We start from the raw sequence: 24,436 nt of genomic DNA on the forward strand, positions 1-24,436 counted from the left end.
ATTGGGCAGACAGCATTTAAATGAGATAGCAGCAAACACGAAAGAATACATGGCATAATGTTCACATTCTTCTACATTTTCTTTTAATTTATTTACTGACACAGAGTTTTTGGCGCCATTATTTATCTTTGTGCCTGCAAAGTATGCCTGTGTAGCGCTACATATATTCGACGGCAGAAGTTAGTTGTGGCGGCACCTTCCAACCTTCTTCAGAACATCCGCTTACTTTGCACTCAATTCTAAGCCGCAAGCAGTTTTTTGGATTACAAAAACCAGAAAAAAAGTGTGGCTTAGGTTCGAGTAAATACGGTAAATGATCTTTTGGATAGGGTAGATAGCAATGTGTGGCTGTTTGCTGATGATGCTGTGGTGTATGGGAAGGTGTCGTCGTTGAGTGACTGTAGGAGGATACAAGATGACTTGGACAGGATTTGTAATTGCTGTAAAGAATGGAAGCTAACTCTACATATAGATAAATGTAAATTAATGCAGATGAATAGGAAAAAGAACCCCATAATGTTTGAATACTCCATTAGTAGTGTAGCTCTTGACACAGTAACATCGATTAAATATTTGGGCGTAACATTGCTGAGCGATATGAAGTGGGACAAGCATGTAATGGCAGTTGTGGGGAAGGTGGATAGTCGTCTTCAGTTCATTGGTAGAATTTTGGGAAGATGTGGTTCATCTGTAAAGGAGACCGCTTATAAAACACTAATATGATGTATTCTTGGGTACTCAGCAGTTGAGTCCCATAGTGCTCAGAGCCATTCTTGGGTACTGCTTGAGCATTTGGGATCCCTATCAGGTCGGATTGAGAGAGGACATAGAAGCAATTCAGAGGCCGGCTGCTAGATTTGTTACTGGTAGGTTTGATCATCACGCGAGTGTGAAATGCTTCAGGAACTCGGGTGGGAGTCTCTGGAGGAAAGGAGGCATTCTTTTCATGAATCGCTACTGAGGAAATTTAGAGAACCAGCATTTGAGGCTGACTGCAGTACAATTTTACTGTTGCGAACTTATATTTCACGGAAAGACCACAAAGATAAGATAAGAGAGATTAGGGCTCGTACAGAGTCATATAGGCAGTCATTTTTCCCTTGTTCTGTTTGGGAGTGGAACAGGAAGAGAAGATGCTAGTTGTGGTATGAAATACTCTCTGCCATGCACCGTATGGTGGATTGCAGAGTATGGATGTAGATGTAGACGTGAGTGCTTTTCTACATCTGAAGAAGGATTTTGTCTGATAGCTTTTAACAGTCTTCCATTAACAAACTATTTCTTCAGTTTATATGTATGAAATGTTTATTCATTGTTCAGTAATCTACATTTGTGTGGAGCAAACTGGTTTCAAAGTGTGTACCATAACAAAAAGGAAGAAAATTTCATTTTTCATATCACAGATTAAAATGCTGTCCACAAATAACACAATATGTGAACATGGAAATATATAGTAAATTAAGAGACTGAAATTCCCACAATAAGATGTTAATGCTGCTTTTTTCCTTCGTGCAGAAATGCTGCTACTCAAGAAGGAAAAGTGCTTAAAGTGCTAATTCCTCTGTCTGGGTGATTCTAATAAATTAAACTTAATTTAGTGTTTCAAATGTAAAGGCCTTAAATTCAACTAAATACCTGGGAGTTACATTTACAAACAACTTAAAATGGAAAGAACATGTAGAAAGTGATGTGGGGAAGGTGAAACAAAGACTGTGTTTTTATTGGCAGAACACTGAGAGGATGCAACAGATCTGGTAAGGATCCTCAGTACTCCAAAAGAGGATGGACAAACATAGTTTAGGTAAAACTACCTACACTATGCTTGTTCCAAAGAAGATGGACATGCATAGTGTAGTAGTTTTACCTACACTATGCTTGTCCATCCTGTTTTGGAGTACTGCTTCATGGTGTGGGATCTTTACCATATACGGTTAATGGAGTGCATTGAGAAAGTTCAAAGAAGGGCAGCACATTTTGTATTATCGAGTAATAGGGAAGAGGGCATCACAGATGTGATACAGGATTTGGGGGTGGACATCATTAAAACAAAGGGGTTTCTCGTTGGAGCAAGAACTTCTCATGAAATTTCAGTTGCCAACTTTCTCCTCTGAAAGCAAGAATATTTTGTTAATGCTCACCTACGTCAGAGAAATGATCATCATAATAAAATAATGGAAATAGAGCTCACACAAAAAGATATAGGTGTTTGTTTTTCTTGTATACATTTCAAGAGTGGAGTAATAGAGAATTCCTGTGAAGATGGTCCAATGAACCCTCTGCCAGACACTTTGATGTGATTTGCAGAGTATCCATGTGGATGTAGGTTTAGTTGTCTAATTGTGTTATATTTCTGTCCCATATGTTGCAGATCACATTACACAGATCACTGTTTGTCCCTGTTAGCCTGTACACTACATCATAGATTTAAATTTGCATATAAGAAGAAATTAGCAAAATTCTTATGTAATGGATTACTTAAGTTCTGATACATTGTCATGTTACAAGGGGGGCGGGGGGGGGGGGGGGGGGGGGTGACTGAATGAAGTTACAGAATGTGTTTTACAATACTGTGAAAGTACACACTCTTAATTTATTTTTCCACACAGTTTACAGCCACAGAGAAATACTCGTTGTAGGATTTGATGCACTTTGATATTCTGTGTCATCACCAGAGCGCTTTAAACTGAGCCACTCCTTCATGTGCATTATCTTAATCCCTAGACGCCAAGTCAGGGTTTAGAGGGAGGTTATCCAATATTTCCCATTGGAACTTTCACAATTTAGTCACAGTGCGAAGTACTGGCGGGTGTTGAAATCAAGCCAGAGCTCAACACACCGTGACATTTGTTGAATGGCCCTTCTCAAGTTTGTTAATGTGTTGCAGTAACTTCCAGCATTAATTGTGGTAATTCTCTCCAAGAAATCCTATTCTGTCCCAGATTGCAGTTGCCACAAGTTTCCTGCAGGAAAATGTTTGACAACTCTTTGTGGCTTTTTCAGTGATCCAGTATGGCCCCATTGCATTGATTGAAGTTTCATTTCTACATTCATGCACTGCACTCACATAGCATCTCCTGTCACATTCTGGTCAAGAAAAGCTGCACCTTCCCTTTTGTAATGCACTATAAAGGACAGTGCTGCTGAGCCTTTTGTCCTTCAGAAAACATTTAGGTACACATTGTGAATTAAATTTCTGTTAGCCCAAGTCTTTGATAATCCTTTGTACAGAGGAGTACAGCTAATCTGTGGAAAACAAATACAAAGCTCTGACATGGTGAATCTACAGTTTTCTCTAAACCTTTTGTCAACCAAATGTATCGGATTTGCATTCACAATACTCGGTCAGCCATTGTTCATTTTTGAACGTAGGGCACTGTTGTAGTATACCACCTTCACTTTTGTTTCATAAACTTCATGGAGATTGTGATGGATGTCACTAATTTTACAGTTTATTGCCACAAGAGATCTTACACTGACAGAAAAAAATCCATTCACCAAGAAGGAGATGTGAGAGACAAACAAACATGGGTAGGCATTTTTTCCACATATTATGCCAGTTGCATAAGAGTGGTACTAGTGGCACCACTATGAGGACACAGATCAGGTTTGCTTCAAACACATGTTGCAATGCTCATGAGCATTAGTTACCTTTGAGATTGGATGTAGTCAATGGATGTTAGTCAAGAATGCCTTTAAAACTACAAAGGTATTGTTATGAACAGATCACTTACTTTTAACAATCTAGCGTAATAGGGCTATCAGAAGCTGGATGCTCCTTTGGCAACATTGCAGAAATACTTGCCAGAAATGTACCCGCTGTACATGATTGCTGGCAGTGGTGATTATGGGAAGGTGTGGTTGCAAGAAGACCAGGCTCCTGATGGCCTTGTGGTACAACCAAGACGAAAGACAGTAATTTTCAGTATACGGCTGTGGCACATCTTACTGCATGTGCAGCAGCGCAGGGGCATCATGAACTGTTACAAATTGGTTAATTTAAGGACAGCTCTGAAACAGGCTCTCTGTAGCACGCACTCCACTGACCACAAACCGTCACTGTTTGTGACTTCAGTGGTGTACAACGAGAGCTTATTGAAGGGCAGAGTGGAAGTTTGTTGTGTTTTCTGACAGAAGGCAGCTTTGCCTCAGTGCCAGTGATGGCTGTGTCTTGGTTAGGAGGTGACTAAGTGACAGCTTTCAACCAACCTGCCTACAGCTTAAACACACTGGACCTACACGTGGAATTACAGTCTGGGGTCTGATTTTGTGTGACAGCAGGAACACTCTCATGGTTATCCCATGCACCATAACCCACTAATTTGTACAGTAGTCTGGTGATTCAGCCATTTGGGCTGACATTCATGAACCGTATTCCAGGGGGTGTTTTCCAACGGGGTAACACTTGCCCACATACCACCATTGTAACCCAATATGATCTACAGTGTGTCGATATGTTGTCTTGGCCTCTCAATCACCAGATCTGTCTGCTATCAATCATATACGGGATGTCATTGGACAAGAACTGCAGCATCATCCACAACCAGCATTATCCATCCCTGTATTGACTGACCAAGTGCAACAGGCATGGAACTCCATCCAACAAACTGACATCTGGCACCTGTACAACACAATGCAGGCTCGTTTGCATGCTTGCATTCAACATTGTGGCTAATACACCTGTTAGTGTACCAACATTCCACATTTTCAATGGATTTTCTCATGCTTACATTAACTTATGACATGTTACATATGTTACCTAGACAAACGTATTTCCAAAATTTCATTATGCTACATTAATTACGTCTTGGTGTTGAGACTTTTTTCCATCTGTGTATTACAGAATGTACCATACAGTTCAAGGGGCTTGTGTGATTGCAACACACATTTTGAAAACACATGGCTTGGGCAGGAACAAATATATGACCTTGATTCTCCGGTGCTCACAATGTAAAGGTTCAAGGTGCTTCCTGTCGCAAGAGTGGTGCCACTATCTCAATAGTTATACATGCTGTATGAAAACTGAAGTTATTTTACAAATAGCCCTTACATTTAAATGTTTAGTAACTGGTCACAAAATGTTTCTCTTCTCCTTCTCAGTAGTACACATAAGCTGAAACTTTTATACCATCTCTTGCAGGGTGTCAATGATAAACATCTACATAATGTAATATTTGCTCTAGAAAGTAATGCAGTGAAACAGCAGGGATGAGCAAGCATTTACTAGTAATATTAAGTTACTCTCCATGAATGTAGCACAAAATGTATTGAGCAATTGGTCTGTGTACAGCAGTTCTAATAATGATCTAATATATCAAGAAACACTAGCCAAACAAGCCTAAAGAAAGACACACACAGATTGTCAGAAACCTTTGTTCCTTATAGCTTGTTACAGAAGTTGGTCTTCACAGGCATATTTGCTTATGGCAAGGACCATGGTTTTAATCTTCAAAAAAGTTCTTAGCATCTGTGAAAAAGAAATTTGTTCACAGATTCTGAACAAGAAAATCTGAAGGAAGGTAATATTTGAAATGCAAGACAATCTCATTGCCGGGCCATAGACTGGGAATGTGTGCAGAAAAATGTTTTATGAAGTTTCTTTATCAAGAAAACAAGCACACTGCTGGTTTGGGAGATTACACATAAAATTTATGCTGTAAGAAGATAAAGGCACTCCAAACACTGCAGTGGAAGAATTAGAAATTGCAAGACCAGAGTAAGACATCATGATCATCAATCACATGTAATGTCTTATTTGGTATTTAAAGACTTACTTATGGCTGCGAGAGTGGTGTGCTGACCACATGCCTCTCCATATCCACATCCTGTGATGCCTGTGGGCTGAGGATCACAGGGCCCCAGTCAGTACCGTTGGGCCTTTGAGGCCTCTTTCGGGCAGAGTTAAGTAGTTGGCTTTTAGTATCAACTGTAGAATATGTTGGTTTTATTAATAAATAATAATTATTATTATTTTGGTAACCATTCTCTCAGCCTCAGTATTATTAAGTGACTTTTATTTATACATTTACCAGTACGAAGTCTTGAAAGTCAAGAGCAGAGAGATCACTATGTGAACCACACTATTTTCTTAAATAGACAGCAGACAGATGTACCATAGTTCATATGTAAAATATGGGTAGAAGTTACACCAGTTAAATTTAAATATAACTATTATTTCTTCAAATTAAAAAAAAATATGTATATAATTTATAAAGAAACCATTGTGCAGTTACGATTTGGTGAAAGTCGCACTATACAACATGATACATTTTATGATTTTTTCTCTGTACTTTGTCTCCCATGCCATCTTGTTATGGATGATGGAACTGATTTACATTTGGAAAGGTATCTGTAACGCATTTTGTCAAAACACCTTATGCTTCCACAGGTTTGTATTACCATCTTCAACAATTATTTATTTCTGTGTACAGGACAAGGATCAATTTGACATTCCTGCGGAGCAAACATATTACACAATATCTCACCTGGAGCTGCATCATCGATACGAATTTTGGGTAACAGCATCCACATTGGTTGGTGAAGGAGCAGCTTCTAGACGTGTCGTACAAGTGCCAGCAAGCCATGTACCTGCTCGTGTGGCCTCCTTCGGTAACCATATCACTGTAGCATTGCAAGAAGATTTACAGTTGCACTGCATTGTTGTCGGACAGCCAAGTCCAAAAAGAATATGGACAAAGAAGTAAGTTTTACTCCGTAGCTCAGATATCAAGGCATATTAGTGTGTTCCCGAGTAGAACATCAAGTTTTTATAAATTAAAATTTTACCTGTGGTATTTTATGAATGTTAGAAAACAAGGATCTCAGACACCAAAGACATTTGAGTTTTAGTTAATTAATTCACTGACATACAGTGTTTCATGTCTCACCAAGAAGGAAAAAATCCCCAGGGGTTTGGAATGGGTCAAAATATGTCTACCATACAAGAGAAAGGCAAAAAATTTTCATCCTGGCAGTAAAAAGTGTATTTTTTGATTCATTAAGCTACTTATTTCTAATCTAGTAACCCTGTAAGTCGATAAACAGGGTGTCTCATGAAAGACATCCAGGAGGGGTCCATGGATCACGCAGTGCATTTGCCAACAGTTGCCACTGCGTCTGCCAGTTGTCACTATGTGTAGTTCTCAGACATACTTTGCGCATGCCCCGTACACTGTACTGATTGTGCTGGTGTCTTCCTTTGAGTTTTAGTCAAGTTTAATCACTTCAGATATTGTTGCTAGATGCCATTATTGCAGCTCTGCAAAATCCAGTGCTTTCCCTGCCCCTATGTCGCTGGGCCTGGGCCTCAAACAAAAACACCATGCACGTGACTTCTATACTATGCTATCGAGTGTTTGGGTGTTTTGTTTTTGACTTTCAAGTCGAGTTTCCATTTGGTATGGTATACCAGAAGGGATCAATGAACTTTCTTGTGTTGAACTATGCAAAAACAGAACCATATGCGGAATGTCGGCTTGAATTCATACGGAAATTTCCCAGTATGCATGTTCCTAAGTTAAGGACAAAATTTCAAGAGACTGGGTCTGCGTTACACAAACAACGGAGTAGAGAACCTAGTGTTTTAACCAAAAATAAACTAGAAGAGATAGGTGAGGCCTTGGAAAGAAGTGCAAGAAAATCTCTGCACTGTTTGGTATTTCAGACTAACGTGTCACAGAACTGTGCACAAACTAAAATTGAAACATTACTGGTCTTTACCCAGGTTTCAGCTGGAGTAATCTAGCCTTCTACAGAAGCATAAAATAAACTAAGACATGCCAGAATAAGGCATGGTCAAACATAAAAAGCTAAAGTACTGTGGTACCATGTCAAGCTACATTATTTAGCTGAGAAATAGCCCCGGCCACCCCACTTTGTGGAAAGCAGTTGGTTAGCCACGGATGGTACGTTGGAACAGGCTTTGGCACGTGGATATGTACCAAACAAGATGGCGGATCACACAGATGTGTGTGCAGAAAGTCACAAGTGCCTGGCATTGGCTGTCTTTATGTTATGTACTGGGAAATTACCTATAATGTTAAACCATAATTTGTGAGAGAACAAGGCACTAAGTAGATAGAATCCCAATGGGCATTAACTGTAAACCGAGACCTTATTAACTGATAAGAAATTTACTTAGACGTTATGTTCAGCTTGTTAGATTAAAAAACCACATTTGATTATCGCTATGTTGTACGGTTCCGCATGATCTCGTGAGAGCATGAGCGAGGTTTTATGTCTGTAACATGAGAACATCTCAGAATTAGGAGAAAGTGGAAATAACATCACCACTCTCAGAACTCACCAACTGTGAGCTGTATTCTGGTTGTTAACTTGCAGCTTTGCTCTGAAGTTCATAAATATTTCTCAGATTTTTGACATTCTAGTATCCTAGGTTGAGGCAATACAAGTTCTGAGTGAGTAACAATATAACCATAGTTGATAAATATGTAAGGAGAGGACAGCTGAGCATAACAACAGAGAAGCATGTAGGCAGGCAAGAAAGTGTCAGCAGCAGAAAAGAATTAGTTTTGAAAAGAAAATTATAAGTAGAGAGTATACTTACCAAGACTCACGATTAATAGAGAAGCTGACAAATATATTGCACTTCTTTGCCGCAAGAGTACATATACTGTAATGGGAACTGAGAACCATGGTACACGCCTCAATTTTTCACATCCACTGTCAACAGTCCATTACGGGAAGTGGAAGTAATGTTAACTGGCAGCAAGAGTTGTACTACAATCCATCAAGTGATTGTTAATCACATTATAATTGTTATATACAGTTGTTGTTGTTGTGGTCTTCAGTCCTGAGACTGGTTTGATGCAGCTCTCCATGCTACTCTATCCTGTGCAAGCTTCTTCATCTCCCAGTACTTACTACAACCTACATCCTTCTGAATCTACTTAGTGTATTCATCTCTTGGTCTCCCTCTACGATTTTTACCCTCCACGCTGCCCTCCAATGTTAAATTTGTGATTCCTTGATGCCTCAAAACATGTCCTACCAACCGATCCCTTCTTCTACTCAAGTTGTGCCACAAACTTCTCTTCTCCCCAATCCTATTCAATACCTCCTCATTAGTTACGTGATCTACCCATCTAATCTTCAGCATTCTTCTGTAGCACCACATTTCGAAAGCTTCTATTCTCTTCTTGTCTAAACTATTTATCGTCCATGTTTCACTTCCATACATGGCTACACTCCATACAAATACTTTCAGAAACGACTTCCTGACACTTAAATCTATACTTGAAGTTAACAAATTTCTCTTCTTCAGAAACGCTTTTCTTCCCATTGCCAGTCTACATTTTATATCCTCTCTACTTCGACCATCATCAGTTATTTTACTCCCTAAATAGCAAAACTCCTTTACTACTTTAAGTGTCTCATTTCCTAATCTAATTCGCTCAGCATCACCCGATTTAATTGGACTATATTCCATTATCCTCGTTTTGCTTTTGTTGATGTTCATCTTATATCCTCCTTTCAAGACATTGTCCATTCTGTTCAACAGCTCTTCCAAGTCGTTTGCTGTCTCTGACAGAATTACAATGTCATTGGTGAACCTCAAAGTTTTTACTTCTTCTCCATGAATTTTAATACCTACTCCAAATTTATCTTTTGTTTCTTTTACTGCCTGCTCAATATACAGATTGAATAACATCAGGGAGAGGCTACAACCCTGTCTTACTCCTTTCCCAACCACTGCTTCCCTTTCATACCCCTCGACTCTTATAACTGCCATCTGGTTTCTGTACAAATTGTAAATAGCCTTTTGGTCCCTGTATTTTACCCCTGCCACCTTCAGAATTTGAAAGAGAGTACTCGTCAACATTGTCAAAAGCTTTCTCTATGTCTACAAATGCTAGAAACGTAGGTTTGCCTTTTCTTAATCTTTCTTCTAAGATAAGTCGTAAGGTTAGTATTGCCTCACGTGTTCCAACATTTCTACAGAATCCAAACTGATCTTCCCCAAGGTCCGCTTCTACCAGTTTATCCATTCGTCTATAAAGAATTCACATTAGTATTTTGCAGCTGTGACTTATTAAACTGATAGTTCGGTAATTTTCACATCTGTCAACACCTGCTTTCTTTGGGATTGGAATTATCATATTCTTCTTGAAGTCTGAGGGTATTTTGCCTGTCTCATACATCTTGCTCACCAGATGGTAGAGTTTTATCATGACTGGCTCTCCCAAGGCTATCAGTAGTTCTAATGGAATGTTGTCTACTCCCGGGGCCTTGTTTCGACTCAGGTCTTTCAGTGCTCTGTCAAACTCTTCACGCAGTATCTTATCTCCCATTTCGTCTTCATCTGCATCCTCTTCCATTTCAATAATATTGTCCTCAAGTACAACGCCCTTGTATAAACTCTCTATATACTCCTTCCACCTTTCTGCCTTCCCTTCTTTGCTTAGAACTGGGTTGCCATCTGAGCTCTTGATATTCATACAAGTGGTTCTCTTCTCTCCAAAGGTCTCTTTAATTATCCTGTAGGCACTATCTATCTTACCCCTAGTGAGACAAGCCTCTACATCCTTACATTTGTCCTCTAGCCATCCCTGCTTAGCCATTTTGCACTTCCTGTCGATCTCATTTTTGAGACGTTTGTATTCCTTTTTGCCTGCTTCATTTACTGCATTTTTATATTTTCTCCTTTCATCAATTAAATTCAATATTTATTCTGTTACCCAAGGATTTCCATTAGCCCTCGTTATTTTACCTACTTGATCGTCTGCTGCCTTCACTACTTTATCCCTCAGAGCTACCCATTCTTCTTCTACTGTATTTCTTTCTCCCGTTCCTGTCAATTGTTCCCTTATGCTCTCCCTGAAACTCTCTACAACCTCTGGTTCTTTCAGTTTATCCAGGTCCCATCTCCTTAAATTCCCACATTTTTGCAGTTTCTTCAGTTTCAATCTGCAGTTCATAACCAATAGATTGTGGTCAGAATCCACATCTGCCCCTGTAAATGTCTTACAATTTAAAACCTGGTACCTAAATCTCTGTCTTACCATTATATAATCTATCTGATACCTTTTAGTATCTCCAGGATTCTTCCAGGTATACAACCTTCTTTTATGATTCTTGAACCAAGTGTTAGTTATGATTAAGTTATGCTCTGTGCAAAATTCTACAAGGCGGCTTCCTCTTTCATTTCTTCCCCCCCCAATCCATATTCACCTACTATGTTTCATTCTCTCCCTTTTCCTACTGACGAATTCCAGTCACCCATGACTATTAAATTTTCATCTCCCTTCACTACCTGAATAATTTCTTTTATCTCGTCATACATTTCATCTATTTCTTCATCATCTGCAGAGCTAGTTGGCATATAAACTTGTACTACTGTAGTAGGCATGGGCTTTGTGTCTATCTTGGCCACAATAATGCATTCACTATGCTGTTTGTAGTAGCTAACCCGCACTCCTATTTTTTTTATTCATTATTAAACTTACTCCTGCATTACCCCTATTTGATTTTGTATTTATAACCCTGTAATCACCAGACCAAAAGTCTTGTTCCTCCTGCCGCCGAACTTCACTAATTCCCACTATATCTAACTTTAACCTATCCATTTCCCTTTTTAAATATTCTGACCTACCTGCCCGATTAAGGGCTCTGACATTCCACGCTCCGATCTGTAGAATGCCAGTGTTCTTTCTCTTGATAACGACGTCCTCCTGAGTAGTCCCCGCCCGGAGATCCGAATGGGAGACTATTTTACCTCCGGAATATTTTACCCAAGAGGACGCCATCATCATTTAATCATACAGTAAAGCTGCATGTCCTCGGGAAAAATTACGGCTGTAGTTTCCCCTTGCTTTCAGCCGTTTGCAGTACCAGCACAGCAAGGCCGTTTTGGTTAATGTTACAAGGTCAGATCAGTCAATCATCCAGACTGTTGCCCCTGCAACTACTGAAAAGGCTGTTGCCCCTCTTCAGGAACCACATGTTTGTCTGGCCTCTCAACAGATACCCCTCCGTTGTGGTTGCACCTACGGTACGGCCATCTGTATCGCTGAGGCACGCAAGCCTCCCCACCAACGGCAAGGTCCATGGTTCATGGGGGGTTATATACAGTATCATCCCTTTACTAACCAAACATAACTGGTCATGATATTTTACAGTAAAATCAAACAGTTGAAACTCCTGGTTGGAATGTCAGCAATGGAATGAAAAGGATAGACTGCTACTCATGGTAAAGATGGCAAATCAAGTTGCAAACAGGCACAACAAAAATATTGTTACAGATTTTGAGTAGCCTTCTTCAGGAAATAAAACACACAAACACACACACACATGTTCACATAAGCAAGCACACCTCAAGCACAGGTGAACGCCACCTTTGGCTGCTCGGACTGGACCAATCTAAGCTGCAGAAGATGTTAGCTATGTGTTCTTGAGGTGTGCTTGCTTGTGTGAACATGTGTGTTTTCTTTTGTGAAGAAGAAGTCTTTTGTCGAAAGCTAAATCTGTAATGTCTTTTCATTGCCCCTGTCTGTGACTTCACATGTATTTTTTCACAGTAACTATTTGATAATTGACATCTGATAAACAATTGTTTTATCATTCAACAACCTATACATCTTTCTTTCAATTTTTGTTCCTACAAACATGATTTTTAAGAAATCTCATTTGATGTGAAACAGATATCTAATATCTTTCAAATTTTTCAATTTTGATGTACTACTTACTAAATGATGTTCACTCTTATTGTATTTTGTTCTTTATACAATTTTGTTTTTCCAGTGGGAAAGCTGTAACAGAGGACTCCCATGTAAAAATTAATGATGAGTACTCACTGTTTGTTAGCTCAGTACAAACAATGGACTCTGGGAACTACACATGCTCAGCCGAAAACATGTTTGGGAAGGATGAAATAACATACTCGGTAAAAGTTCAGGGTAGCTATCATGCTTTGATCTGTTGTTGAGCAACAAAAACATTAAAGTTGACAGTAATGGTTTAAGTTTTAACTCAGAAGTTTATTATTATTAATCATAATTTTTATAAATTTATGATATTCGTTACAGTCCTTACTTTTCTGTTTCTTACATGCTCAACAGACAACAGAAACAGAGGAAGTAAGTAAAATAGATCCTTGTGTATGGTAAGTTAAGTACTCTTATAGTTATACAGTTTTCAGAGCTTTGTTGCTTTTTGTGTAGATGAATTGCCAAATTTTTATTTTGTTGGTAGTCAGCAATAGTCAGTACTAGTAACCCAACCTGACTTTGCAAGGGCAGCTCTAAGAATCTATGGGTGGACGATTTGTCTGATGCAGCAGTTATTTTGTTTATGGGTACTGCATATAACTATGTTAAAAAAATCAGAGAACAATTTTAGGTAACTGAATCTCATCACTTATGTGTAATTTAACCAATTTAAGCAGTACACAGCACTTGCCAGTGTACTGCTGTGCCTGAAGGCATCACTGAACTGTCCAACTACAACCTGCTAACCATGTGAGCCATGCATTGATGGCACTACTGCTGCTTCATGGTCAGCACTGGCTATGACCACCAGCTATTAGCTGGCAATCACCACCTGGCCTCCTCCTGCCATTGCAGGTGGTGCGGTAGCTTACGGCTTGCATCATTGCCATGAAATGTTACTCTGAACACCAATTAAATAAAGAACAGATAACATTCGTACCTCCTGAGAACTTAATGACTGTAATGCTTGCAGTGATGTGAAATTCCTGGGCATCTATAAGTTGGGGAAAATGCCCAGGATAAATGCCTGGGGAAATACCCAAAATTCATAAATTATCAGGCATTTATACATTTTAAAGATTAACTGATAAACAGTGCTCATAAAAATATATTAAGCTGATATTTTGTGTTTGAAAAGGTATTTTGTGACTTTATTTTTAGTTATTAAATATTTTTTATGTTAGTGTTCTTATTTTATCTTCACAGTAGTGTAGTCATACAAAAGTAGGTAAAGAAAGGAGCAGAGTAGAAAGCTATAGTCTGTCTCAAATGTCACTATATCTGACAATAAAACACTTATTTTCCACTGAAAACAGTTTAACATTTAAGAATGATTTATTATCAAACAATGCATGCTAGCCTTTGAATGCATTCACCGATAATTGTGTCATCAATACTCAATCTTCAATAATATTTATTTAGTGTATGTGGTGTGTGTGGGGGGTGGGGGGTGGGGGGGGGGGTGGGGGGGGGGGGTTGTGGACTGTGAGATATGAGAGAGAGAGAGAGAGTGAAGAGTAGAACTGTTTAAAAGTAAATGGGCATTATATATCATGAACATCTGTCAGCAACATGTGCCTTTCTTTGGTACAGAAAGTTGGAAAGCAAGTGTAAACATTTACTAACTGTTAATATCAGGTGCATCATCCCATCCCTTACTGCAATTCATAAATTATACAGTCTAGCAGTAAAAACTTTAAAAAGTACTTTTTTTTTATAAATGCCCAGAATTTGGGCATTTTAAAATACTTTAATCAAATTCCCAGGCAAATGACCACTTACAAATGTCCTGCCCACTAGACATGTGCCTGGCCCAGGTTTCTAAGTGTCTTCTGCTGCGAGTATCAAAACCTGTGCAGCAATTCCTGACAATAGCCTTTACATACAGACAGAAAAACATGTGGGGGACTGTGACGTATCTTAGCTCAACCAGTTCGACCAAATATTTATAAATTATGTACAGAAACCTTCCTTGTGGATCAGTGTGTCTATTAGTGAGGACCTTATCAAATTCCATGCAGTGGTTCCTAAGAACAGCCTTCAAATATAAGTGGAAGAAGGTGGCGGGGAAATTAAATTTGAAATATGTATATAAGAAGAATATTTATGTAAGTCCTGGTAATAATAATTTCACATGGCTCAGTGTCCAGGTGCAAGCCATTCAGTTGGATGTCACTTAAGTGAGTTGCATCTCCTTTGCCAGTTATCCAACCAGTAAAAGGTGATCCACAATTTAACATGGAATGCGGAATATGTTTCATTTCGGATGAATCTCCACACCATTGAGAGTTGATAAAGATAAAGGTACGTGTTCCAGCCAGGATTCGATTCCATGATCTTCCAGTTACTGGACACGTGCCTTACAGCTAGACCACCAAGCTTGGCACTGATGCTGCTTCAAGAAAGGAGACAAAAATTTTTAACATGGAATCTGAGCCAACTTCACTTCTGATGAATGTCCAACTGTGGAGAGGTAAATGCCTCGTAAAAAGACAAGAGTGAAAAAATCTATGGTCTAAGAAAAATTCGATCCTGTGACCTTTTGGTTTTCAGGGACGTGCTTTACCGCTAGACCACTGGGCCTGAGCCTGATTCTGGTCAAGCTTCCCTGCTCTCTGGAGTTGCTGTGACATTTGCACTGGATGGTAGTGTCATTTTTCTCACATTGACAGTGCCTTTTTTTTTTTTTTTTTGTCACGGTTCAGCAAATTTCCACAAAATTTTGATAAATTATATAGCCAAACATTCCTCATTAATCATAGAGAGAGAGAGTGCCTATGCATGGGTGTCTGTCGACCCTGAAAAATTTTACATCTGGTTTAAACTCACCAGAAAACTGTGCCTAATTCATCAAGATACCAACACTGTGGAGGATAGCCAAACACAGCATTAACATGGAATGCGGAATATGTTTCATTAAAATCTGGGAAAGATTGAAACAATCTAGAAAATTGTTGGCTAATTTTTGTCTTATGGCATCTTTACAGTTTTATGAAGATTGGCTCATTTCTGATACCACAACAAGCAGCATGTTGGATAGGAAGGAAACTGCACGTTTTTATAATCAGTCTGGTGTAACATATAGAAGGTGTATGAATGAAATCATATTACAAAAAAATTTTCAAATATGTGTGAAATCTTATTGGACTTAACTGCTAAGGTCATCAGTCCCTAAGCTTAAATAATCCTAAGGACAAACACACACACCCATGCCCGAGGGAGGACTCGAACCTCCGCCGGGACCAGCCGCACAGTCCATGACTGCAGTGCCTTAGACCGCTCGGCTAATCCTGCGCGGAATCATATTACAGGAACAATCACCGTTTCGCTGTGGATGGAACGGAGGGGCCATGACATGCATGACGCCGTGACGGGCACAAAAATCCGCAAAATCGGAAGAGGCAAATTGTGGACCATTATCAGTAACAAGAGTAGAGGAAGGCCTTCCAAAGAGAAAATGCGAGCGAGAGTATTGGTGGTTGCCACAGCGGTAGGCAACGTGCAACGGACAATGAAAGGAAAGTTAGTGTAGGCATCAATAACGAGAAGCCAATAAGTACCTAAAAAAGGTCCCGCGAAGTCAGCATGAACACGCTCCAGGGCTTCTCAGGCGAAGGCACCGGTGCCAAAGGTGACTTCGGGGCAGCGCCCTGTGACGCACAAGGGCCGCAGGCAGCAACCATGTATGCGATTTCAGAGTCGATGCCAGGCCAGTACACATGACGGCGCACCAGAGATTTTGTGCGAGAGACACCCCAGTGCCCCTGGTGAAGGAGGCGCAAGGCCCAAGCATGCAAAGACGCAGGTACCACAACACATGGCGAAGCATTTTCGGTGGAAAGGAGGATAACACCATCCCTAGCCGTGAGGCGGTAACGCAAAGCGTAGTAGCTCCGCAACGGATCAGAAGTCTTAGCGGACGGACAATCTGGCCAACCCTTCTGAATAAAGTATAAAACCCAGGAGAGGGTAGGGTCAGAACCCGTAGCAGCCGCCAGCCGGTCCCCGGTGATGGGGAACCCATCCACAACCCACTGCTCAGCAACACCCAGTTGGAAACACAAAAGTTCATCCCTATCGAATGCCAGATCAGGAACAATGGGAAGGCAAGGCAGTGCATCAGCATTTGCATGTTTAGCCGTTGGCCGGAAATGAATCTCATAATTGAAACGAGACAAATAAAGAGCCCAATGCTGGAGGCGGTGTGCAGCCTTGTCGGGAAGTGACGTTGATGGATGAAACAAGGAAACAAGTGGTTTGTGATCCGTAACAAGATGAAATTTGGATCCATAGAGAAAAACACCAAACTTATGAAGAGCATAAATAATGGGCAAAGCTTCTTTTTCAATTTGAGAATACTTTTGCTGGGCATCTGTGAGTGTTTTGGAGGCATAAGCATTGGGTTGTTCAATACCATCAGAAAAATGGTGCGCAAGGACTGCACTGACCCCGTATTGAGAGGCATCCGTGGCAAGAACAAGATGTTGGCCAGGTCGATAAGTAGCCAGGCACGGGGCCTGTTTCAGCATAGTCTTCAATTTCTGGAGAGCCGCATCGCATGACGTGGACCAGTGAAAAGGCACGTTTTTATGCAACAGGCAATGCAACCGCTGAGCCACCGAAGCAGCAGACGGTAAAAACTTGTGATAGTATGCTATTTTCCCCAAGTAGGGCTGTAGTTCCTTAAGAGATGTAGGGCGAGGAAGAGCATCGATCGCAGCGACAGTTTGCTGAAGCAGACGAATACCATCCCGAGAGAGTTGAAACCCCAAGTATGTGACAGATGTCTGAAAAAATTTTGATTTCTGAAGATTAGACTTAAGACCGGCCGTCTGTAAGACATGTAAAAGTGTGCGGAGATTTTGAAGATGTTCGTCAGTAGTGGAGCCAGTGACAACAATGTCGTCCTGGTAATTTATACACCCAAGTGAGCAATAATTGTTCCAAGAATCGCTGAAAGAGAGCAGGGGCGCTGGCAACCCCGAACGGCAATTGTTGGTATTGATAGAGGCCGAAAGGCATGTTAAGGACCATAAATTGGTGGGCAGTAGTGTCAAGAGGAAGTTGATGATAAGCTTCTGACAGATCAAGTTTAGAAAAATACTGGCCTCCAGCAAGTTTAGTGAACAATTCTTGAGGTCGAGGCATAGGGTAAGTGTCGAGAAGGCATTGAGCGTTTACAGTGACTTTGAAATCGCCACAGAGATGAATATCACCATTTGGCTTAGCAACGACAATGACAGGAGAGGACCACTCACTGGAAGTGACAAGAAGGAAGACCCCTAGAGCAGTGAGATGATCCAGCTCTCGTTTGCCCTGATCATGAAGGGCCACAGGAATGGGCCGATCCCAAAAAAACTTAGGCTGAGCAGTGGGTTTGAGCGTGATATGAGCTTCAAAGTCGGTTGCACAGCCTAACCCAAGAGAAAAAAGGGACGAAAATGTCATCGACAAGGAATCCAATTGAGCAGAAGGAATTGCATCAGAGACGATATTGACAGAGTCATCTATGGAGAACCCAAAAACACGGAAGGCATCGAAACCAAAAAGATTCTCCACGTTACTATGGTCGACCACAAATATGGTAACAGTGCGAACGACAGATTTGTAAGATACCTCAGCATCAAATTGTGCCAAGAGAGAAATCTTCTGTTTATTGTAAGTCTGTAATTGCCTAGTGACAGGTGACAGGTTTGGAGAACCCAACTAAAGATACGTCTGAGAATTGATGATAGTGGCAATAGACCCAGTATCCACCTGCATGCGAATATCTCTACCAAGTATTTGGACAGTGAGGAATAACTTCCCTGAAAGAGAAGAAGTACAATTGACAGACAATACAGAATCAGAATCAGCGTCATGTTCATGAACATCATGTATGCGGCTGGATTTGCAAACGGATGACACATGACCCCTTTGTTTGCATTTGTGACACACGGCCCAACATTGTGGACAATCTTCTCTTGAATGTTTCGTAAAACACCACGGACATGAAGGGAGTTGCCTTGGGTTTTGCTGCAGTTTCTTAGAGGTTTGCATACGGTTAGGCCAAGGTTGTGCTTGGGAGCGTACTGCGGCCACAGCGGCCGGCGGGGACATGCCACACGCTTTGTCAACATCACACAGAGGTTGTATTTCCCCGACGTCGCCCCATGCCTCTATTTGCACTCCAGCGGCGCGAGAAATTTCAAAAGACTGAGCGATGGATAGGACTTCATCTAGAGTCGGATTTGCCAACTGAAGGGCACATTGCCTAACTTCTTTGTCGGGCGCCGATCGGATAATAGCATCCCGTACCATGGAATCGGTGTAGGATTCTATGTGAACTTCAGTAACAAATTGGCAATTTCTACTGAGGCCGTGAAGTTCAGCAGCCCAAGCGTGATAGGATTGATGCGGTTGCTTTTGACAATGATAAAAGGCAACACAAGAGACTACCACATGCATTTGCTTTTGAAAATAGGCGGACAGAAGTGAGGACATATCAGCAAAGGACAAAGACGCAGGATCTTTCAAAGGAGCCAATTGTTACGACAACCGATACATTTGAGGTGAAATCCATGAAAGGAATAGAGACTTACATGTTTGTTTGTCCATGACATGAAATGCTAAGAAGTTCTGTCGAAGACATTTTTTGTAATCAGACCAGTCTTCCACCGTCTCGTCGTAAGGAGGAAAAGTAGGTAGAGACGACAACGAGAGATGCCCCGCATTTGATGCCGCAACAAAATCACGAATTGCATTTGTGAGAAGTGTTTGCTGTTCTATGGGACCTTGCAATATTTGCTCTAAAGTAGCCATGGAAACATGTGGGTCAATGATGGAAAAGAAAAATCACTACCTCGTCGCCAATTGTAATAACGTCAAGTTGAACAAATCTAATTCAAGGATGACACAATACATGAAAGTCACAGATCAACTAAACAGAGTAAGACGTGTGTACACTTTAACAGTGAAATCATAACTCAGTCCAAGTCTAGCGGCCGCTGGCTGGCTGGCCGCTTAGGTGGCAGACAGCGCCGCATGTAGAGGACGCGCGTAACTGCACGGCGGCACTTTGAAAGATTGGCGAGTCACAACACCTTCCATTACTTGTGAAGACCTGAAAAGTTCAGTTGCTATGATTTTGTCGTAGCTTAAAACTTTCATGGTGATATTTAAATGTAGATTCGAAAAACAGGAGTATAGCTGAGGCAATCATGTAAATAAGTCTGACCAAGTGGTTGATAGTTTGGACAATCCTTCTGAGGAGCTAACAGAAAACACCTGCACACCTACATTGTTACAGCCAGTTACTTTGCTCTGGCACTGCACATAGACTACAGTGCCAGCCTGTGCATAGTAGGCTGCACATATTTTCTATGTGTATTTTTTTGTCCTCTTACTGCACTTGGCATCAGATACTCATTCCCAAGCACTTCCAGCATTGGAGATTATGCAGTTGGTGTTGGAAGACAGCTGTGTTTTTCATGAGGAAAAGAGATGCCTTTGCTGACAGATGGAAATACTCCATCCCATGCTAGTCGTACCCATTGTTGGTATCCATGTGTGTAGACATGAATCAAACAGTTTATATATGACTTTGCATAGCACTTTTTAGTTAACCATTTGTCCAAATTGATATGTTTGAGTCCACTGCTACCTTGGTTGTGTTTACTAGGTCACTGGCCAAAAAAAGCTATTAAAAGGAAAATTGACTCAACACATGCCGACTGCAGGTGAAAGGTATAATACTATCAAATGGCATACATAAAAATGTATTACACACTATATCCTATCTGTTGTGAGGATGAAAGGTGGGCGTGAGTGACTGCACTTCCTTTTTCACCTTCACCAACCTATTCCTATCTCCTTCCCAAAGGAAGAAACAATAGATCTGAAAAGTTGAATATTGTGTGCACTTTTGTGTGCGTCTGTCAGCGTTACTATATGTTCCACCTCTTTAAAGTAAGTACTTCCCAGCAGTTATGTCCTGTACATATTTAGAAGACATATCAATTTAGTCTGTGCTCTCTTCCTTCCATTCATTTTTAATATTACATTTTATTATAATCTGACAGCAATTTGTGAGAAATTTGTTGTTATCATTAATTATAAATAACTTGAAAATTGTACATTAGATATCAACAATTGGATATTCGCTTTATCTAACAATCATAAAATCCTTTATGAGATTGCTGTTTTTCACTATTTATTTATTTCATGTTGTTGGATTTTGAATAATATGTTATTTGATTACTATCTTTCCTTGTCTATATCTGTTTTTCTTTTCTCTTTTTTATTATTGAATCTGAAAGTCATATGGTGCAAATTTTTTTCCCTTGCATGATGTTGTACGTTTATTTAGGATTTGTACTTTAGCCTTATTGATGTCCATAATAAATGTATTTCATCATTCATTTTAGATTTTATTATATAAAGTTTACCTCTATAACGAATCAAGGCACTTTGTGTATTATTGTGAATTAACAATGGAAGGATAACATATAATCTCTGTTTCAGTTCTTTCATCACCAGTGGCATTACATGTTTCATCGACAACTGTTTCGAGTATAACACTGCAGTGGCAGTCACCTTCTGCACATGTGAACCTCATCCAAGGTACGAATCTTGTTGTAGCTGGAATTGTGTGTAAGCCATATCAGTTCAGAATCATTCAAACCTATACAAGCTGAACGCAATAGGAACATCAGTAAGACACCTACATCTGTCAACACTTGACCTGTAATATGAACTGACATGAAGTGGCAGTGAAAGGCATTGTGTCTTACTATTTGTTATATTGTAAAGAGCCCACCCATTTGGGAGTTAATGACAACAAGATTGTAGAAAGACATGATTATTATGAAGCTTTTATTTAAAGAGGATTTATTTAGTTATGGGTGGGGATGTGGGTGGGGCGGAAAGAGGTGCCAACCAGTAGTTAAGCAAGGGAAGTAAGAGTAATTTGTCCAACAGAAAACTATTTTGCATGCACTTACTATGTACTGTGCCTCTGTCAGATTGTGAGTGGAGTGTTTGTATGCTCATCACATTCCAGAATTTACGCTCGGCAGATAGCTAGACTTCTTGCATCTTGATATTGGCCTGACTCTGAGGATTTGTTATGAAGACTGTTGGCAGTGTGAGCAACCTGGTGATGTTCATTGAACAAAACAAGTCGTGAGATAATAAATATACATTAATACTTTTACAATGGTTCTCATCAATATGAACAAGAATCAGCTGTGGAGTTCAAATGTACCATCCAGTTGCTTGCACACTTACCTGAAGGTTCCAGTACAGAGGAAAGCCGTAAGCAATTCCAATTAACACACCAAAAAATTGTGGCTTAGTAAAACAAATATCAGAGCTCTTTTTGCATGAAGCATTGGGAACTGCCATTAGATACAGTTCTGATTAGGTAATACAATAATATACATCTAACAGTCAAATGTCCAGGATGGAATATCAACAATATTGTGGGAAGGATAAATTGCAACTTACTGTAAAGATGGCACACTGAGTTGCGGACAGGTATGACGAAAGGACTGTCACATATTTGAGTTTGCAGCCGAAGTCTTCTTCATAGGGAAAACAAACAAACAAATACACACATGCACTCATGCACAAGCAAGCACTCCTTATGCACTAATTACTGCTACCTCCAACTGAATGCAACTGTGTTTCATCAAACGGAATCTGCAGTCTAGAGTGGGGTGGGGGAGGTGGAGGGATGGCAGGGTATGGTTGGAGAGGAGAGAAGACAGCACTACTGTGTGTGTGTGTGTGTGTTTGTGTGTGTGTGTGTGTGTGTGTGGTTTGAGGTTTTTGGGTGCTAAACAGCATAGTCATCAGCGCCCAAACGCATAGAAACAGGAACACATGCGGTGAAGGGACGAAGACGACAGCAAACAAGGAGAACGGCTAAAAGACACAGACCTGACACAGTTCCAAATCCTCACACACACAGGCAAAACAAGAGGAGAAGAAATGCACTAAAAAGGAAAGGAAACACAAGTAAAAGAGAACAGAAATCGAAGTGAAACAAGTAAGTAATCGTGACTGGCGGACCTCTTACCTAAAACCTGGGTGAGCCAGTCACCCAGCAGCACATTAAAATCCTCTCCCTAAAATCCGAGGAAACAAATTGGACAGGACACAAAACTGTAAGACCTTAACCACAGTCGTTGCGTCGTCTTGCAAGATAGTGGGCAAATCCGGTGGCAAGGAAACCACCGCCCTCTGGTCAGAGAATAAAAGACAGTCAAGTAAAATGTGGCGGACAGTAATCTGGACACCACAAGCACTGCAGATTGAGGGGTCCTCCCGCCAGAGTAAAAAAACAGCGTTAAGGGACTGTGCTCGATGCAGAGGCAAGTGAAGAGAACCTCATCCCGCCTGCATGACTGGTAGGACGACGCCACGGCCGCGTGGTGGCCTTGATCAGATGCAGCTTATTTTCACCGACTGCCAGCCACTCCTCTTCCCATTGACGCATAACACGAAAACGCAAAAGGGAGGTAACAGCATAGAGGGGGACGGCACATTCAACAACGTGAGGGAGGGAACATGCATCTTTGGCAGCCGCATCCGCCAGTTCATTTCCCCTAATACCCACGTGCCCCAGCACCCAGCAGAAAGAAACCTCCTTCCCCTGCCGTTACAGGTGGAGTAGGTCATCGTGGATGTTCTGGACGACTGTATCCGCTGGGTGCAAGTGGTGCATGGTCTGAAGGGCACTCAGGAAGTCAGAACAGATGAGAAACTTAAGACTGGGAACACATCTCATCTGCTCCAGTGCCCGCAAGATCGCAAACAATTTGGCATCAAAGATGGTAAATGCCGTGGAAGCCGTAACTTGATGACTCGATCAGAGAAAACAACAGCACAACCAACAGAGTGTTCCTGTTTAGGGCCATCCGTAAATACTGGTACATGGTCGGGATGCTGGTTTAAAATATTGTAAAATAAGGAGGTAAAATCAAACGGAAGAGTGCAGCTCCACTGGTACTCTGACAAGTCTAAAAGGACGCTGGGCCTCTGGAGCAACCAGGGAGGCAGGCGGGTAAAACCCTGGAGTTGAGGTGACACACGCTCCACACCAAGGGACTCTAGCAAATATTTGGCACAAATACCAAATGGTCTCGTTGCCCTGGGACGACTGGAAAAGAGACGTTCCATAGGCAGTCGGGCAACGGTAGGGTACGCAGGGGAGGTAGGACAGGCAAGGAATTGACACACCCGTCGCACCATGAGGAGTTTCCGCCGGATGGCGAGCGGCGGTTCCCTTGCCTCAGCACACAGGCTGGGGATGGGACTGGTATGGAAGGTACCAGTGGCCAGCCTGGTGCCCTCATGGTGTACTGCGTCAAGAATCTTCAGATATGAAGGCTTCACTGACCCATACACGGTGCATCCATAGTCAAGACACGACTGGACGAAAGCCCTATAAAACTGCAGCAGATACGCCTGATCTGCTCCCCAGGACCGATGGCTCAGATACTTCAAAATATTCAGTGCCTTCAGGGTCCACACCTTGAGGTATTTAAGGTGCGGCACCCACGACAACTTGGAATCAAAAGTGAGGCCCAGGAACCTCACAGTGTCGCTAAAAGGAAGAATGGTGTGCCAGTGAATCGAGTGAACTTTTCCGCTTCTCTGCGCCTCTGCTTCTCTGCTCTACATTCCTCCTATCCCTCTTACCTCTCCCACAGCCCCCTGATGTTGCATGA

At 41.1% G+C, this 24,436-nt stretch overlaps 1 protein-coding gene across 1 annotated transcript in view; it reads left to right on the forward strand.

Annotated features, from left to right (window-relative positions):
* The first annotated feature begins 12,835 nt into the window (after positions 1-12,835).
* LOC124596559 (Down syndrome cell adhesion molecule-like protein Dscam2) overlaps positions 12,836-24,436 on the forward strand; it is a 183,605-nt gene continuing 172,004 nt past the window's right edge. The window contains exons 1-3 of the mRNA XM_047135744.1: positions 12,836-12,911; positions 13,074-13,091; positions 21,225-21,323. Coding sequence (XP_046991700.1) covers positions 12,869-12,911; positions 13,074-13,091; positions 21,225-21,323 — 160 coding nt within the window. The 5' untranslated portion in view covers positions 12,836-12,868. The remainder of the gene's footprint in view (positions 12,912-13,073; positions 13,092-21,224; positions 21,324-24,436) is intronic.

The sequence above is a fragment of the Schistocerca americana genome, chromosome 2 (genome assembly GCF_021461395.2).
Source record: "Schistocerca americana isolate TAMUIC-IGC-003095 chromosome 2, iqSchAmer2.1, whole genome shotgun sequence".
Classification (NCBI taxonomy): domain Eukaryota; kingdom Metazoa; phylum Arthropoda; class Insecta; order Orthoptera; family Acrididae; genus Schistocerca; species Schistocerca americana.